General features: G+C 41.2%; 1 protein-coding gene across 3 annotated transcripts in view; it reads left to right on the forward strand.

The window, feature by feature from the left end:
* Positions 1-18,861, forward strand: part of lrp4 (low density lipoprotein receptor-related protein 4) — a 124,403-nt gene that overhangs the window by 63,915 nt on the left and 41,627 nt on the right. For all 3 annotated transcript variants that reach the window (XM_032522934.1, XM_032522942.1, XM_032522952.1), the window contains exons 3-4: positions 9,617-9,733; positions 18,729-18,842. In XM_032522934.1, coding sequence (XP_032378825.1) covers positions 9,617-9,733; positions 18,729-18,842 — 231 coding nt within the window. The remainder of the gene's footprint in view (positions 1-9,616; positions 9,734-18,728; positions 18,843-18,861) is intronic.

The raw sequence follows: 18,861 nt of genomic DNA on the forward strand, positions 1-18,861 counted from the left end.
CAAAGAGCACCATGTCATGGGACATTCGAGTCAAAGTTTAGATTTTGGAATGTTACGAACTCCAACACAAAACTTTGCTGAAATGCTTCAAAGCAATTATTGAATGAATTAGAAACCGTCAACATAATACGCAGTAAAAGATAGTCAGACATTACGTCAGACTCGGTGGTGAGTGAAACCGAAGCAGAGGGACAGTCACAGAGCTGTAGCCGAGCCAAAGTTGCGCACTTTTAAATGAAATAACTTCATTGGTTATCAGGCAAATAAAACACAGATACAGATCATCTGCAAACTGCCAAAAAACGATAATTGGCCAGGGCCGATTATCAGTCTATCCCTATTACACATTGAACAGGACTGAGGTGGATACGTTAATTTAGAAACTGTATCATTTTCAGGACCATTGTGTGACCTTTTGCAGATCAGAGCGATAGAAAGAACAGCTACAGCTGCTGTGGTTTGGCTGCTTCTTGGGGAGGGAGAAGCAACACAAGTGGATGAAGCTGCGCGATTCACATGAAGAAAGTGGCAGCTAGAGATGATGTATTTTCCCTCTAAGAATCAATCACCCACTAACTGCCTTGGGGATGAGTGTGTCGAGCACTTTTTCTTCAGCTCTGCCTTTCTTCATGTGTTCACTACTGTAATTTATAATCACGTAACTACGATACTTCATTTGGAGTTTTGACAGCCAGACAAAATAAACAATTTGCAGACATCACCTTGGGCTCTGAGAACTTGCGGTATGCACGTGTCATTATCTTTGACATTTTATAGGCTAAATAATGAATGGACTAATTGGAAATAATGTTTGAGGTATTTATGAGTCACAGCCCTAGACACCACAGCACCTTTCAAAAAACAAAAAAGAAATTGAAATGGTTAGCTATTGCTAAGTGCAACTATAGTTAACAAGGAGGTTTGATTTGATTTGCGTGGATGTTTTTCAGTCAACTTGCACGTTTCACAAGCGGGATTAGCTTTGTATTGAATGAATGAACTTGGCCACTTGTTGATCATATCACTCCCAATGAGAACTCTTGAGGTTAACTGTTGACGCTGCTGATGATTGAAGTAGACAAATGCATTCATCTCATGTTGCAAAACCAGACGGACCACTGCAGCTGTGTTTGCTTATTTTGAATAAGTTTGGTGTGTGTGTGTGTGTGTGTGTGTGTGTGTGTGTGTGTGTGTGTGTGTGTGTGTTTGTTGGTGTGGTGTGTGTGTGTGTGTGTGTGTGTGTGTGTGTGTGTGTGTGTGTGTGTGTGTGTGTGTGTGTGTGTGTGTGTGTGTGTGTGTGTGTGTGTGTCGTGTGTGTGTTTCGTGTGTGTGTTCTGTGTTCATGTTCATGTTCATTATCACCTGCCTTTGTCTTCTCAAACTGCCCTATTATCGCAAATCAAAGCTGCACCGAAACACATGCTTTTGGCTAAGGGATGGTCGTTTGTCTAGCAGTTTCATTTTCATTTTGTCAGAGTTTCATTGTCATAGGCACAGTAAGGAAACATGTTTCCCTGTACAATGAAATATCTCGTTCTGGATCACATAATTGGAAAACATTATACGACTATCTATAATCACCTGAAAACACTGATTTGGGGTATTCTGATATTTAATCTAGCAACTCAGTCCAATTTAGAAATAAAGGGATGTCAAGGTGTGACAGCCATGGCATATATTTGTTTTGTATTAAGTTTTCCAACAAGTTTTTAATATATATATATATATATATATATATATATATATATATATATCCGTCATGTTGTCCTCTGGTCAAACTGACCTGTTTTCAGTAAAGAAAATTGTCACAAAAAATGGGCCGTCGAAATGAGCGCTGAAAATGTCAACATTAAATGTGGGGAAAAAGCAATAATAATGTTGAAAAAGTTTTTTAATATATGTGTATATGTATGTATGTATGTATGTATGTATGTATGTATGTATGTATGTATGTATGTCTGTATGTATGTATGTATGTATGTATGTATGTATGTATATGTTTTTTTTATCCAGCCTTTTTCACACTCTGACTCAAGGTTGCCTCTTTACCCCCTTTGAAATAGTTTTCTTTTGTTGTTGATCCTTTTTGAGCCCTCTTGTTCACTATTAACCTCTACCTTTTATGAACGCCAAACTGATTAGGCCTATCCTTGGTCAGTAAACAGTAAGTAGTAAGTAATAATCTATGTAAAGAGATGAATTATCTGCTGCAGGTGGGTGTCTAAAGGACAGGGCAAGGCAACATTAGAGAAATAATAACTTCATTTATCCAGCAACCGATAGTCATAATAGTCTTCTAATGTCATCATTAGACGGAATCAGAGTTATTTCCTGTCATTCAGCCTCTTAGGAAGAAAATGAGTGGGTTGTATGGATGTCAGCACTCAAGTGTTTCTCACTGGTGTCAAGCACCCGGCAGAGATTCGTCATGGCAACAAGCATAATTAGTTTCTGCTTTAGATGCCTTGATGGACAATAAAATGTCTCGTGACAATGCCTGCAGATCGTCAGTATGAGTATGATGCATTTGTACGGAAACCCCTCTACATTTCAGAGGGAAATAATATCCACTTTGACACACTCTCTTACTTTCGTATATACAAGACAGACGGCGATAAAGAAATAAAAGATGGATAAACAGTCACATGGGTTGACTTTGATACACCAGACTATGATAACCACTTTGCAATGATACAGATTGAAAGGGCTAGTCTGCAGTGAGCTTTCTGCACGTTTATGAATGCAGCGTGGTGTTGCGGCTGTGATGAAGCAGGGGGTCTGTTTACTGTGGAGGTGGAGGAGGGTGGAGGGAGTCCATCACACAGGTCACCGCCAGACACATTGCCAAGAAAAACTCTGCTGGCAGGGCTACTCTTCTCTGACGGACTGAAATATGCGCTGGCTACCGACCAGAGCTGCTCAGAATCAGATAAGCCGCCTCTGTCGGTGCCGGCTATGGGAGGCAAATGAAGAATGAGCGGAGTGGGAGAGACTGAGACGCATGAGAAGGAACAGAGGGAATTAGTTTGAGTTGGAGATTTGGTGTTGTGGCAGGACAAGAAAGATACTTTGAAATTATGAAAAAATTAATTATTAGCCCTACAAACTATCAAAACGTCCTGCACAGAGTCAATTTAACATGTGGTGATGCAGAACTGCGTTAGTGGTGGACATTTTCTGTTTTCCTAAACTGAAAAATGGACTTCATGGCCCCCAACAGTTAATCCTCCACTCTGATGCTACGCAATATTAAGGTCTTCAATTACTCTTTTGAGTTGTGATAATATCTCCTGACTTGAAACAGCATCAACTGATAAAATCTCTTGGTCAGGGAGGTTAATTTGCACGCTAAACAGACACGAGAAGCAAACATGTGAGTAGGACATGTCTGCTCCTGCGCAAATCCTGGAGAGACTGTTCATTAATATCAAAAATGTACGCACCAAAACTTTACGTTTGAAACCAGAAAAACTGTATTTCGAAGGGGCTTCCTCCTGGATGGGGGTGTTTTGGTAAGACAACTTTTAAATATAAACAGAAATAGAGGGAAAAAAGCTAAAAGTAGCAACTCCCCTCAAGGCTTTGCAACAACTTATGTTAAAAAGTAATGTGTCAAAGATGAACACATCATGCCGTTATCATTATTAATAACGATCATTATTTTTTAGTTTTTTTTTGCAGTTTTTTCCTTTTAATTTTTGTTTTTGTGTGTGTGTGTGTGTGTGTGTGGTATAATGTTTGCTTAATGTCAAACATGGAGTCAAAAAAACAGTAAGTGGAGATGAGTAATCTGGAGGTGAACCGACCTGTCTTGGACTGAAAGAATAAGCTTTTATTAAAGCTCGTCTGGTTAAATATTCTCAATAGACTTTCAGACTCCTCTATCACTCTCTGAAATCCACATCTGTTTTTTCAGTCACACAGTGTCCTTTTTCTCTCTCTTTCATCTGTCCATCCTCCTATCCGTTGAGCCGGCGTGATAAGCAGTGTTTAGGCAGATATATTGGTCCCATTAGAGCCACTCCATTCAGCTGCTCTACAGCAAAGGGGAGGCCATTAACTCTGCTGCTCAAGGCCACTTAAAGAGGCACACATAAATCCTCCTAAAGACAGGGGACACACACACAGACACACACATTTTATTTACCTTTCTTCACATGTTCTGGGTGATGCTGGGTTCTTATCGCAAGAGGCCCTTGTTTACTGAGGTCTACAGTGATCAGCAGCTGGTTAGAGCTGAAAACATATTACAATTTTAAAATGTGGGGACAAACAATCTGTCTGAAAATTCAAACCAATGTGTTCTTGTCAAGAAAATCCAGATGTTTTTCATTAAAACCAAATATGACAAGTCTTAGAGGGCTTGTGCGCCGACATATTTTCTCACTTACCTCTAGGGAGCAAAGCAGATTGTTTTGGGTTGTTTTTGTTTGGAATATCTGATTCTAAGAATTAACCCTTCGCCACATTGAGGGTGAAGTTTGTGGCGCTCACAGCCTTGAAAGTTACATTCAAAATTCAATTTCACAGCATCTGTGTCACTCCAGACAATGCAGACTCACTACAGATTCTCCGTCAGCCTATTATTTTGGGGTCCAGGTAGAAACTCAAAACAGCATAGATGAGTACGAGAATATCTCCCTGCTTACTGAAGACTGTGTGTGAGCAGGGTCATGGTCAATGCAGGCGGGCAGGCCTTGTGTGCGTGTGTGCGTAAATACAAGTGGGAATTCTGTAGCCCGGATGAGAAAAGCCCATTGTTGAAGGTGTGTGTGTGCGTGACCAACATGGTGTGTGAGTTTGTGTCACCTGGAAGGATTCAACTTGGTTGTGAATAAACTAGTTAAAGATGTAGTTTTAAGCAAATTTCCAAAAAGTTTGGAAAACGAGATGCACGTGAATCAACTACTATTGTGTGAATCTGCTCAAGAGAATGTGACAATAATACATAATTAATGGACCAGAATGCAGTAACTTGTGAAATCTAACATCTTTAATGTGGTTTTGCTTTGGCATAATTCTGTCAGTGCTCTTCATTTTCCTAACTACCAAAACGATCTACATCATCAATATTGGTGTCAGCTTAAGATTCTGAGAAATGTAGGAATGAGGCAGGTGTTGGGTAAGTAGGAAAGTAGTTTCTCAGGAAGGTAGAGTACATTGTCCACTTTGTGTTGTGTGTTGCTCTTTAGGAACCTACAGCGTAAGGGGGTGGTGGTGTGTGTGTGTGTGTGTGTGTGTGTGTGTGTGTGTGTGTGTGTGTGTGTGTGTGTGTGTGTGTGTGTGTGTGTGTGTGTGTGTGTGTGTGTGTGTGTGTGTGTGTGTGTGTGTGTGTGTGTGTGTGTGTGTGTGTGTGTGTGTGTGTGTGTGTGTGTGTGTGTGTGTGTGTGTGTGTGGTGTGTGTGTGGTGTGTCAGTCAGAGGAATGCAATGGAAGCAAGAAGAGTAGCGCTGACCTGAGCATAATCTGTGTGATAAGAAAGCGCCCTGAGCCCTTATCAACCTTCCCAGCATGCTCCCTGCTGATCCCCCTGATACCAGTACACAGGCCCCACCTACTGCATGTCCGTGTGTACGAGCAAAAGCAAGGAGAGTATTTATTTTTATACAATTTGCATCTCTCCCAATTTGTAGGCCTCAATGTTTCCTCCATGTTGATTTTGTAGTGGCGGCCCGCCATATCCAAATCTCTGCCGCCACGGTATCAGAAATAGGGTAAACCCCCAAATGAAGTCGCAGTTGCCTTTTTAAATTATTCTGCCGATGTAATGCATCCCCCTGTTGGCTAACGCTCACATCGGAATTTAACAAGTAGAGCCTTTCAGAGGTTATTGGGTCCGTCCAGTTTACCTCCACATGCTGGTGGGTCCGTTCTAATTGGGCAGTGTTCAGCTTGTCAGTTCTGTCAGCTTATTGTCCTGATATCAAACATCTGGAAACATTAAAACGGTAAGTAAGTCAATGTAATAGAATATAAATTGGAAATAGTCTATAGATGTAGTCATTTGGGTTTTGGTTTCCCTTTGAAGAATTCATTTTGATGACCTGTTGTAGTGTCCCTATAGTTCCTCAAAAGATTGTTGTTCGTTGACAAACCTGCCCCCACTGCTGTAAGAAATCCTAAAGGAAACACTGGTGGATGAGTGTGTTTATGTACAGTGTGCGGCGACAGTTTGCTTATGTCTGCATGTGTGTGTTTGTATGTGTGGGTGTCAACACAGCACTCTCTTCTTCTACTTATAAGCTTTATTATTTATTGAAATGTTGAATAGCAGCATTTTTCTCCTTTTGTGCAGGCCATGAATCTGCTGACACTTGGGTTTGACAAAGAGCGGTTTTTCGACGTCATCCAGTCATTAGGAACCATTTTTCTGGATGTTTCACTAATGGATTGCTGCAAATTTTACTTCCTGTTTGCTTCCTTATTGCGGCGGTTCTGGCAAATATTGCACTCAAACCTTATTTTATTTAGACTGAGCAAACTCACATCACAAACTGTCTTCTTTCCCTGGCAAGCCATTGGCTTTGGATTTAACACAATGATGATAGAGAAGTGACCAAGCAGCTTCTTGTTTACATTTAACATGGCTGCCACCAAAAGCGCAGCAACCCGTTGATGCCGCTGTCGCTCCCACGTCACCCGGATCGTTAGACAGATTGGAGGAAAGACTTTCCAACTGCGTTCAGAGTCATTTGAACTATGCCCGTTGGTCACGCCCCTTGTGCAAAGAAAATACAGAGCAGACTCCCCAGACTAAGGCTCAAACTCATATCTATTGGGCTTGGCTTGGTCTGCTGATAGCCAGACTAATGTCAACTGAGACGGAACTGTAACTTAAAAGTTATAAGAACAATGCCAGCAGCTGTGGATGTTTCATGGGAATGGAAATGTTCATTCAATTACAATTGTATTATTCTAAGACTGCAACTTTTCACAATGTATTTGTCTGTTTGTTTTTTGTCATTTACAATTTCCCAGGGCCCAACTTGACAATTATTTTTTTCTTTAACCGGTAATTTAACACTCAAAGATATTCAGTTAAAACAGGAAAACACAAATAGACAGGTTTTGTAAACTAAAATCAGATGTATGGTTTTTTTTTTTCAAAATGTTGCAGATGTAATTTTCTATCGCCCTTTTCTTTGTATTATGTGTCAGTGTTTCAGTTGACTTTGATTAAGAACAGAAATGCTGTTTTTCAGTAAAGAGACTACGGAAAGGGAGCAGTGCTCAATTTCTTAAATATGTTTTGACATCTTAACCTTCATTGTTTCGACCATCTTTGAATGCACCGCACAGGAAAGGGTTAACCCTAAGCCTAACCCTATGTGACAACAAAACAAAAAACATAAAGGTGGCCTTTTATTTCTGTAATAGAGAATGACATATCTCAAGCACATTTTACGTCTCTACACAAGACTTTTCACATCTTACCGAATATAACTGAAACCAATGGCTGCCTGGAAGCAAAGAAATAAAGAAATGGATGGATATAATTCAGATAATTGTTTGCAGAAATGCATTGTATATGCAAATTTAGCCTGACCACCAGTATGGTTGTTTAAAATTAGGGGGAAGGAGAGTTCATCAGAAGGTGAATAAGGGGTAAGCGAGACAGTTCTGTTTGCCTCTCTCTCTCTCTCTCTCTCTCTCTCTCTCTCTCTCTCTCTCTCTCTCTCTCTCTCTCTCTCTCTCTCTCTCTCTCTCTCTCTGAATAATGTAATATCCATGCAGAGGTATGTGGGTCAGTGGGGCTTTACGTCCCCTTGAGACCAAAGCCACACCCCAACACACACTCTCACACACACACCTTCTTAATTCACTCACTGAGCCTTGACTTGTCCGCCTGTCTGCCTCGCTGGTTAACTCGCTGCGTGACGTCATACATTTTTCATAAAGTCTGCGTTGTTCGATCAATATTTCATATCTGGTATTGACAGGCGAGTGAGAGTCCACGGTGAGTAGTAGCTGCTCCCTCTCCTCTCTTCTCCTCCCTTCACTTCTCTCCTCCCTCCCTCCCTCTCTCTCTGGCCTGTAATTAAATTAGCTCTGTCTGCGGATGACAAAGGGCCAGTCATTGGGGCTCTGCTTAGACAGCGAGTAGCTGCATTTAGAGCGGATATGAAGTTAAGGAGGAATGCGCTGATCTGAGCTCACTGCTGCTCTCGGGGTAAAGAGGTGGGACAGAGGAGGATGTGTGAGTCCAGATCAGGCTCAAGGCTCTGGATGAGCTGAGACCAGACAGGGAATAAGACACCTCCTGCATTTAAATAGTGTCGGTCAAACTGGGAGCTTCACTGCAGCAGCCAGCTTTCATACAGGAGTGATGACTCAGTATTATCACTGTGTTGGATCGACATCACATCTGACTGAGTTTTCTCGCTTTTAGTATACGTTATTTGTCGCGCCACGACTAAAAATTGTTTTTACACATATTACAATTGCTTGTGTCGTCCGAGCAACAGTCTAGAAAAAAAATCCGGGCAAATATTCACATTTCAGAAAACCTGATTCAGCCAAATGGCTAATGGTCAGCTGCTTCTTCTGTAGTTGTATGCATTGCTGCCTGGTAGATAGGTTTGCTACTACTTTGCTATCTTTGTGAGGACCATTTTAAGTTTTACAGTGATATACAGTTTTGGAAAGGGATAGCATTATGTCTGTTACTCACCTTCTCAAATGGCTGCATTTAAATTGTCTTTCCAACTGTGAGCTTCACTGCAGCAGTCAGCTGTCATACAGGACTGATGACTCGGGAAAATCTGTAAAAATGTCATCGCTGTGTTGGATCGACATCACATCTGACTATGCAACAGTCCAGAAAGAAATCAGTGTATAATCACAGACGGCAATGAAAACGGGCAAATATTCACATTTCAGAAAACCTGATTCAGCTAAATGGCTAATTATCATCTGAAACTAAGGAGCATCTTAACGTTAACAGAAGGGCTGGGTATTGGATGTCAAAGATTTTACCATACTGACCAAATGTTGCCGTAAAAACATGGATTGAAAATTGAAAGCTCGTTTTTTTTACGTCAGGTCAGATCTATAACTTTGTTTATGTACCCATAGTATTCTGTAATCACATCATATGTTGCCATATTTCGACTGTATTCTGTACAGTCAGCTTGTATTAGTATAACGTTTGCTTCTGTTGTTAAATGACAAAACGGTTTTGTGGAAAATCATGTTCATATTTCTCATGGTAGGGTAAAAAAAAATTGCATTAGTACCAAATCTACAGTATTTTTGTAAAGCGAGCTTATAACAAAAAAGAAGTGAAGACACTGTTCAGTTCAGTTCTGAATAGCAGTTGGCATTATCATAAACAGCATTGAAATAATCAAACCTTTTCATCAATTCATACATGAAAGGCAAATCATGTATAGGTCATACAAATATGAAACCAGCAGGGAATAATTTAGGAGAATAAAGGAAAAATGACATAAAAAAGAAAATCAAAACTGACAGAATAGCATCAAATTTAATATTGTACTGTACCTCCTTAAAAACAGCTACTTGCTGTCCTCTACCTTCAGCCTCATGTTGTGTTTGTCTGTCTGTGTGTTTGTTCCCGCTGATAGACCTGTTGTGTGGCCTTGTTTGTTTGCAGTGCTTCCTACCTGCTCGCCGCTGGACTTCCACTGCGACAACGGCAAATGTATCCGTCGCTCCTGGGTGTGTGACGGAGACAACGACTGCGAGGACGACTCAGACGAACAGGACTGTCGTAAGTACACTTTCCTCTCTCTTGTCAACACAAACATACATAGTCAGACAGTGGCGGTCACACTGATATACACACACACACACACACACACACACACAACCTTTCGACATACTCTGACAGGCTCAGGGGATGAGTTATTAAAATGGACAGATGTTTGAGGCAGTCATGTGCAATAAAGTGTTTGTTTTGAATCTAAAGGAATTGTGGCTGTCAAACTCAAACACACACATACACAAACACACTGGTGAGAGAGCAGCACTCCCACGGTCACACACGACTGACATTTGCCCTTAGTTTATTCTGTTCCAATGATTTGTGTGTGTGTGTGTGTGTGGGTGTGGTGTGTGGTGTGGGTTGGGTGTGGGTGGTGGGGGTGTGGGTGTGGGTGTGTGGGGGTGGGGGTGGGTGTGGGTGTTGGGTGTGTGGGGGTGGGTGTGGGGGTGTGGTGCGCGCGTGCGCGCTGAACCCAAAATACCCCTCAGCTGCTAGCCAGGCAGAATGTGGCCTGCTCTGGGTGAAGTGAGGAGAGTGTCTGCTTCTGTATTTGTATATGCATTGCTGCCTGGTGGATAGGAGTGATACTATATTTCTACCTTTGTGAGGACTATTTTAAGTTTTACAGTTATGTCTGTTACTCACCTTCTCAAATGGCTATTTAGTTGGGGTGGGGGGGGCAAATTTTCTGTGGCAATGCTTTATCAATACACAGGCGCCAAGTATCGATCTTTTATTGAAGTGATATGAACAAACAGAGAAATGTATCTTTTTAGATAAAACAGATGTTGACAAAGTTATAAGGTTATAAATTGCAAACTATTGCAGAATATTGCAATATGTTTAAAATCACAATAATATTGTGTTGTGGCATAGGTATTGTGATGGTATCGGGAGGCGTCACCCCAACTGTTTATGGCGTTAATGCTGCATTCATGTTGGCAGAAAAGGAAGAATGAAAAGGTTTTGCTGTAGCGTAGTATAGTTCCTTCCAAAATTAGCTGAAATGGTTTGATTTGTCACTTCTGGAGCAATGAGGGCTTTTTTTTTTAAAGGAAGATCTTGTAGTAAATTTGCGATATCCTTGACTCTATTCTTTACAACTAGGAGGCTGACTTGAAAGTTGACATATGACATACTGTAGGTGTTGAGTTTAACAAAAAACGTGAATTAACCAGACATGAATGGTCTAAAAAAATTCAACTAAACTGATAAATTGTTGCATTATGGGAAATATAGGATCCCCTGAGTATCAAAAACTAAGAAGTACTGAATGTCTGCATTTAATGTCTGTTCAAATTTGTTATTTATTCTTTGAGTCACCAAACTTGATAGAAGTACAATGCTGTGTGTGTGTGTGTGTGTGTGTGTGTGTGTGTGTGTGTGTGTGTGTGTGTGTGTGTGTGTGTGTTCGTTCGTGTTCCATTAGTCTCGGTGGAGTTAGGGGTCAGATTATGTGAGCACATCGTCCTCTTTTAGTCTCTGTATATACCCATAATGACTCAGAAGACTCCATGTGTGCCATCTGATCCGTGTGCATGTACACTGCACACCAGTGTCAGTTTGGTGATTCAGTTTAATCACACTTAACACTCAGTGCAGGGACAGAAATAGTTTTAGAGAGTGACGTGTTCCTGATGGAGATAACACACGGCAGAAAGAGTCTTCCAATAGCTATAACAAACTTGAGTCACATTTTAACATCAATTATTCTCCCTGTGTTGTTGTTACAGTGGCGTAATGAGCCAATACCGGGCCTTTATGCAGGATTACAGTGCAATGTCCATGAGAAGGCCACCATGAACAGGATAGGATCATAGAGACATGATAGCATATGACATGAGATGACTGACAAAATCAGGAGTAGCCTACGCGCACCACAACGAACAAAAAAAACACTGGTGAATGCGCACCATAACACATGCAAAAACACACAAAGGCAGTCCCTCCAGGATTTTGGCCTTTTTTGAGAACCTTTTTGTAGTGTTGCGGCCCATAATGCCTGATTTCGCGGGAGCTTTTGTAAAAGTTGTGATGTCTTTTGTTTGTTACAATGAAGTTGCAGAAGACAGTGAAAGTTGCAAAAAAAGTTGTGATTTTTTTTTTTTTCTTTCTAATTCTTTAAAAATAAAAAGGAAACTTTACTTTTATTACTTTTAATTCATTACTCTGGGCTGAGATTTCCTAGGAAGCTTACCAAAAAGGCAAAAATGACTGGTGGATTAAAAACAAAACTATAAAAAAAAAAATTGAATGAATCAAATGAACCTTTCTGTCAGTGGCTTGTTGATCTTTACATTGTTAGTTAATTTCCTATCCTGGTCTGGGACACACATTCATACGGTTTGATAACGTACTTATTGAACATTAACTTATCAGTGCACTTACAGTATCCTGTACGTCTCATCTGCAGTTTTTCCTGCATCCACCGCGTATACGTGTCAGTCACGGGGGGGGACTACAGTCCCGCCCGCTGCAGAGAGCCAACAGGATTGAAACAGCAGCCGCTTCAGCGACTTTCTAATGAAAAATCCATTGACGTTAAAATGTGTACATGTTGGCAGGACGGTCTGAAATGTTTTGCGTGGTGTTTCCCTGTACGTTTTGGTGGTAAATGTGAGATGTTTGACTCTTCTCACTCCCGCTTGCTCAGTGGCTCTCAGAGTGCATGTGGGGCTGCTGGGCTTGTCACGAGTAATGGGAATGTGATAGGGGGCCCTGGCTGTCAATCAAAATTTCTGACAAGCAGGCCTGCAAGCCTCTGATTGGCCTGGGCCCGTAAGCAACCGCATACCCAGCTTACCGATTACGTATCTGTGTAAGGTATTTCTGATTTATCAACCGTTTGCCCTTTATCTAGCTCACAAAAGCTTGGCTCATTTGTTTAAAATGGTTTTTGAGTTCATTAGACTGCTCACAAGTACAGAAGAGAAAGCTAGTGTAGGAACAAGTGAATTTTGATCAAACACTGAAAGGAATAATTTAACATTTTCGGGAAATGTGCTTATTCACAATCGCTTCAGAGCTGTTCCTGGAGTTGTCTGTACGTTAAAGTATTCATCTACAGACAGTGAATGCTTAGCTTAGCACACTACAACAAAATCAGAAGAACTCCCTGGAGTCTCGGAGTCACGGTGTGGTTGCAAGGCAATTAGCAGAAATTATTTCTTTATTCCAGTCAAAGAATTCTGGCAAATGGCTATACAGTTAGATTTGGTGGAAAAGGCACTGCTATTTGATGAATCTCAAAATCACATACTTTAACTTTAGATCTTTAGAAAAAAAAAATGCCAAAAACGTAACACATAAGCACATAACCCAAGAACTTGCCTGAGGACACCGGAGTAGGAAGCTTTTAAGCAGAAGAAGAAAGCTTTGTGCGTTTGGTTGGCTCAGGAGACTCCTGAACCAGCGGGGGGGGGGGGGGGTGGTGGTATCTGCAGGCCAGATGGACCGCATTGTCTAGGAACATTGGTGCAAAAACTCATGTAACCATGGTTGTGTTTGCATTCTACAGAAAACCAAGCAAATCTTCTCCACACGTTTTTGGCTGGACCATTTGTGCAGTCTGTGTATTTGGCCCTAACAACCAATGGACCAATCATACAGACTGGGTACAGTTGTTAGGTGTGCGTGCGTGCGTATTTGGGTGGCAGCTCAGCCTCAACCTCAGCAAGAGAAAATGAATGCATGCCGAGGGAAATTTGTTCATTTTATTTTTTAAATACGTAGTCATGAACTTAAATTCTGTATAAGTGGACATTTTGGACATGTTGACCTGTTGGTCAGCACTAATTGGAAATTCACATGTGCTAGTGTGCCTCAAGATCCAAAGATGACTTCTTAGAATTATCTAGATTGTTCAGTATTTATAGTGGCATCTGTTTTAAAGGGAAGTGGCAACTTCCATTTACCGTGAATACCAAAAAATGGTGATGTTGTGATTAAGCAGCTTCTTGCTTTAACAGCTATTAAAGGACCAGTGTGTAGGATTAAGTGGAATCTAGCCGTGAGGATGAAAATTGCAACCCGCTGAATGCCCCCTTCCCACGCCCCTCTTGTTTCCAAGTGTGTAGTAGAACCATGGACTGTATAAAATATAGACATAGTCTCTGTGATGTTACCCATAGGTTTGTGAAGAGCCAAAAGGAAGCTCAAAGTGAGCTAGAGCCCTTGAGCCAGCCTCGAGTGTGAGATTATACACCCATGAAAACTTACATTTTAATATATTTCATTTTTGCCAATAGATTCCCCTAAATCCTACACACTGGTCCTTTTTTAAATCAAATCTCCAACTTATATACACCCCATTCTTGACAGTGATTGTTTTCCATAGCAACTCTTGTACTATGCCTCAAATAGTTTGTGTGTACAGCAGGTACAGGTTGGCTCTTTTTCTTCTGGATGATTTTTTCATATCTGTCTGTCATCTCTTCTCTTCCTCCTCTGTTGACCCATATTCTGTATCGGCAGCCAGACACTGAATCACTTCCTGATGGAGGGATCTGTCTGCTGCGAGCCAGCTATGAATTTTTCATCTTCATGCCTAGTAAATTTCCTTCCCTCCCCCATTCCCTTAACTACTTATTATTTCATGCTTCTTTTCTTCTTTCACTTCACTTTTTCACCATGGTCCATCTCTTACCTCCCCCAATATGTTTTGTTTCTCTCCATGATGCAGTGGTTTTATTTCATTATTTAGAGACGGGGAGACAATCCGCTACGCTCGGCTGGAGCTGAAGTACTTGTCAGGATTTTTAGACAAACCACGGAGTGTGTGTGTGTGTGTGTGTGTGTGTGTGTGTGTGTGTGTGTGTGTGTGTGTGTGTGTGTGTGTGTGTGTGTGTGTGTGTGTGTGTGTGTGTGTGTGTGTGTGTGTGTGTGTGTGGTGTGTGTGTGTGTGTGTGTGTGTGTGTGTGAATCAGGGATCTCAAGTCTTGAAGTCTAAAAGACATTTCACAGAAAGAAAAACAAAACAAAAACAATGACAACCGTTTCACCACACACACACAGCAGGAGCCTGGTAATGACCCAGCACCCTTTGCCCTTTGACATTTGGCTGCTTGCGTGAATGATGGACGTCTCGGGCTTGTTGACCTCCGCCCTCCCTTTGTTTACCTCGCTGATGGGAGGGGAGCGAGACTATGGAGAAGAGGGGGAAAGTCAATATTTTTCTTAGAAGTTGAATAATGGATGGAATGAGTGTATTTGTCGATAGTGCGCGTAAAATGAATTTCCATTTGGACCCACCGCGGTGCTCTTTATTTCTTCATCTTTCCTTTTTATTGGGGGGGGGGGGGGGGGGGGGGGGGTGGGGGGGGGGGGGGGGGGGCGGGGGGGGTGGGGAGGTTTCTGGCTGATGGGAGGCTGATGTGGGTGAAGTCAGCTGAGGTTTAGCTGCCGAAAGTAGAGCAATAAATTGTCCAGGCCTATATTTTGGACAATGTTTGTTAAAAAGTTGATATATCAGCCCACATTTCGTTATTGGATTATTTATTTTTTTTAACGCTTAAACGTACAGTGTATCAAATACAATGTATTAAATAATCTCACAATTGTATGAATGTTATCTTAAAAATCTTCTTTTTCAGTTTGATCTACTGTTTCCTACTGTTTGTTTTCATTTCACCTCACTTATTTTGTAATGCAACCGTTATTCTTTTAAAGGCAAACTACGCCCGTTTTCAAAATCCATACAAGTTATTCGTATGGTCGTATTCCAGAACATTAGTAGACATGAACTCTCCCAAATATGCATGATTCAGGGAAAAATATGAATCTCGATTATTTTAGCTTAGAATTGGTATCACGATTTTTTTCTCACAAAGTGTGATGTTGATTGCACACATGAACCATGACAAAAGTACCAAACATAGATTTTTTTTTTTTTTGGGCACCTATAGCACATTACGCATCACACAGAGGCTTCAACGTAGAAAAGGGAGAGCATGGCATCGCTTGGGAGATCTTTAACACCTATTATATTATACAGTCTATGTGTAAAACTCACAAAAAGTGACAGAAGAAAGTAGTAGCATTTGTGATGCAGCCGGCTCGTCAAAATTAAAAAAGAATCAAAGTCACTATAAAAAAAAAGAAAATTGCTCCATTTATGAGGTATTCATTAGGAATTGGGAAAGATTAAAAGAAATCTCTTTCTCATTCACCGTCTGTGGTGCAACGCCAGACTTTAAACTTGATGACATCACAAGTTGGAGACTTGCCTCTCTGGTTTCTGGCTTTGATCGAGAGGAGCTCATGTTCACAAATAGGGAGTGAACTTTTCTAGGCCATGGAAATAACGTTTCCATTTTTTTGTAGATGGTGTTCCCCTTTTGTTCACGTTGTCTTTCATATGATTAAATTAGAGTCAAATCATCATGAAATCATCATGCTAGGTAGTCTCGCTTTGCCAGACGGAGGAGGGGCTGGCTACTCCACATAGCATTCGGGGACTAGAAGAAAACAGTCTCTGGTTTATTGGCATTTCTTTAAACCAATCACAATCGTCTTGGGCGGAGAAAAAGAAAAGCTGCAGTGCCATTGCCAAATAGACTGGGAAGGAACTGGTTTTGATGGGACATGTGTAGGTTTAAAAATTGTTTTTAGTCGTGCAACAGGAAACTCCGATTGAACAGATAGTCTAGCTAGCTGCCTGGATTTACCCTGCAGAGATCTGAGGGGCGTTAGCCTAGTCCTCGAAATCTACGCTATTCACAGAGGTCTACACACACACACACACACACACACACACACACACACACACACACACACACACACACACACACACACACACACACACACCCCAATGCTCTAGGGCCTCCTGTCTCTCAGAAGTGGAGTGTGTCTCCAGCAGCCTTGACTCGTGCTGTGATGCAACACAACTGAGAAAAGATGAAAAATCTCACTGACATACAGAAAAGCTTCATCTTCTTCTTCGCCTGCCCCTCTAGTCTGTGGGCATCCTTCTGTTTCTGTCTCTCCTTATCTCTCTCTGTTTGTCTCAGCTGTCTAACACTCACACATAGCAACGATAAATTATGGATTACCTCCTGCCAGGGGCCATCCATCATTGGTTCTCCTTGACGGACCTGTGTACTCGGCCCCAGGCGAGCATGGCTGGGTTTTGCCATCGATTTGCGGTGGTAACAGTAGAAGGCTGTGTTTTGAAAATACATTCAGTCTTTTATCAATAGAGGTGTGATTAAAGAGGCAAGGTGAAAGGAGTTGTTTGGATCAGTGAAAGGCTTTGCAACTGAAACACTGTCAATGTCACAGTGCGGAAGGTTCACTGAACGGTGTGACTTCTGTCTAACTGCATCGTCACGGCTGTTGGTATTAGTGACAAATGTGTCTTTTATCTTCAGTCTCAAGGTTAACTCTCTATTGAAACATTTGCTAATGCGTAGCTGTCAGTATATGTAATTAAGACACAAAACAAGCGGCTCAAGCTCAGCTTTGATAGGATATACAACCAAACCTGAATTCAAACCGGTTTAAAATGTAAAGGTACTGGGGATGTGTTAAGAAATCAGCGTTTAAATGCAGCTTATACTGTAGATTCCTGAAAATGACTTTTGAGCAGAAAACTTTGGACACAGACGTAAATACACTTTACTGCATATTGTTAAAATATGGTGGACTAACACATGCCAAGAAGAATGGAATTTGCATCTTTCTTTTAGCAATTTTTAATGTGGTCTTATTCGTAGTTAAAATGCCAAAGAAGCAACTAATGGTGGGACATCCACCTCAACTTAAAACAGACAACATTTAACTTTTGGAAGGCAAGATGGAGAATATTTACATTTCCGCTAATTAAAGATTATTATCTACAAATTACAGATTTTTTTGGGGACTAGATAGCCCAAACTATTTCTTAAGCATGTACTGTACTAAAGCAAGATATTTTAAGATGAAGTAGTTCGTACAACGTGCCGTTTTACCTCGTCTAAGGGCAAAGGTATTGTTTTTTTTTAAAGATTATTTTTGTGGCTTTTCCCCCTTTTTATTTGATAGGACAGCTAGGTGAGAAAGGGTGAGAGAGAGAGAGGTGGAAGACATGCAGGAAATCACCACAGGTTGGAATTGAACCCCGGACCTCTGCATAAACCTCTCAGTACATGTGTACTTCACAAATTATTTTCGCACACAAAGCACTTATAAAAGTCCAGGCTATAAAATATGATGTTTTATCATAAACTTAGCTACCCAAAGTATCCGATTTAACACTCACTTAACACACACACTTAATTGACATAACAGTTTGGATCATTTCCAGTTTCTAAAACATGAGGTACTTTTAATAAGTACATTTTCCTGTTGATACTTACATTCTTTTACGTACGTAACATTATCAATGCAGGACTTTTACTTGTAACAGAGTCTTTTCACAGTGTGGTATTTGTACTTTTAATTAAGTAAAGGATCTGAATACTTCTTCCACCATTGGTCACTTCAAGCTGACCACAACCTCTGTGACCCATGAGGGTGTGAATCACCCTTTTAGTTTTTTGTTAAGGTTGTTGGGTTTCATGCGTTTTTGTAAAGCATTTCTTTCACGTTCTGAGAAGGTTTATAAAAACTTTAAAAAAAACGTTCTAAGCAAAGGTTTTTACTGTGATCAGTCAATGACCGTGAAGAGAGCCACACAGACGCATTCAGTACATTCAGACTTTTCTTTAGACCTCCTCAATGAGTTGCAGTAGCTGTCAATCACACGTCTTATGCGCTGAGATTGACCCACAGCCTATTTGAGCTGTAGACCTGCAGCCTCGGGAGAGTTCACCCTGTTAACAGAGACAGAAATCTCTTCTCCCCAGCTCTGAGCCTCATAAAAGACCACAGTGTCCCTAGTGTCAGTGCAGCTGTAGATACTGTATAATGTTAGCAGTGCTCAGGGAGAGCTGCCGCCTATCACATTATTGTACACTATCTGCGGTTCGCTGTTTCATCCTCATTACCTGTCCTCTGAAACCTCTCTTTCTTTTTCTCCCTGCAGCTCCCAGAGAGTGCGAGGAGGACGAGTTTCACTGCCAAAATGGCTACTGTATTCGCAGCCTCTGGCACTGTGACGGCGACAACGATTGCGGGGACAACAGTGATGAACAGTGCGGTAAGTAAATGCATACACA

Source organism: Etheostoma spectabile, chromosome 1 (genome assembly GCF_008692095.1).
Source record: "Etheostoma spectabile isolate EspeVRDwgs_2016 chromosome 1, UIUC_Espe_1.0, whole genome shotgun sequence".
In the NCBI taxonomy this organism is placed as follows: domain Eukaryota; kingdom Metazoa; phylum Chordata; class Actinopteri; order Perciformes; family Percidae; genus Etheostoma; species Etheostoma spectabile.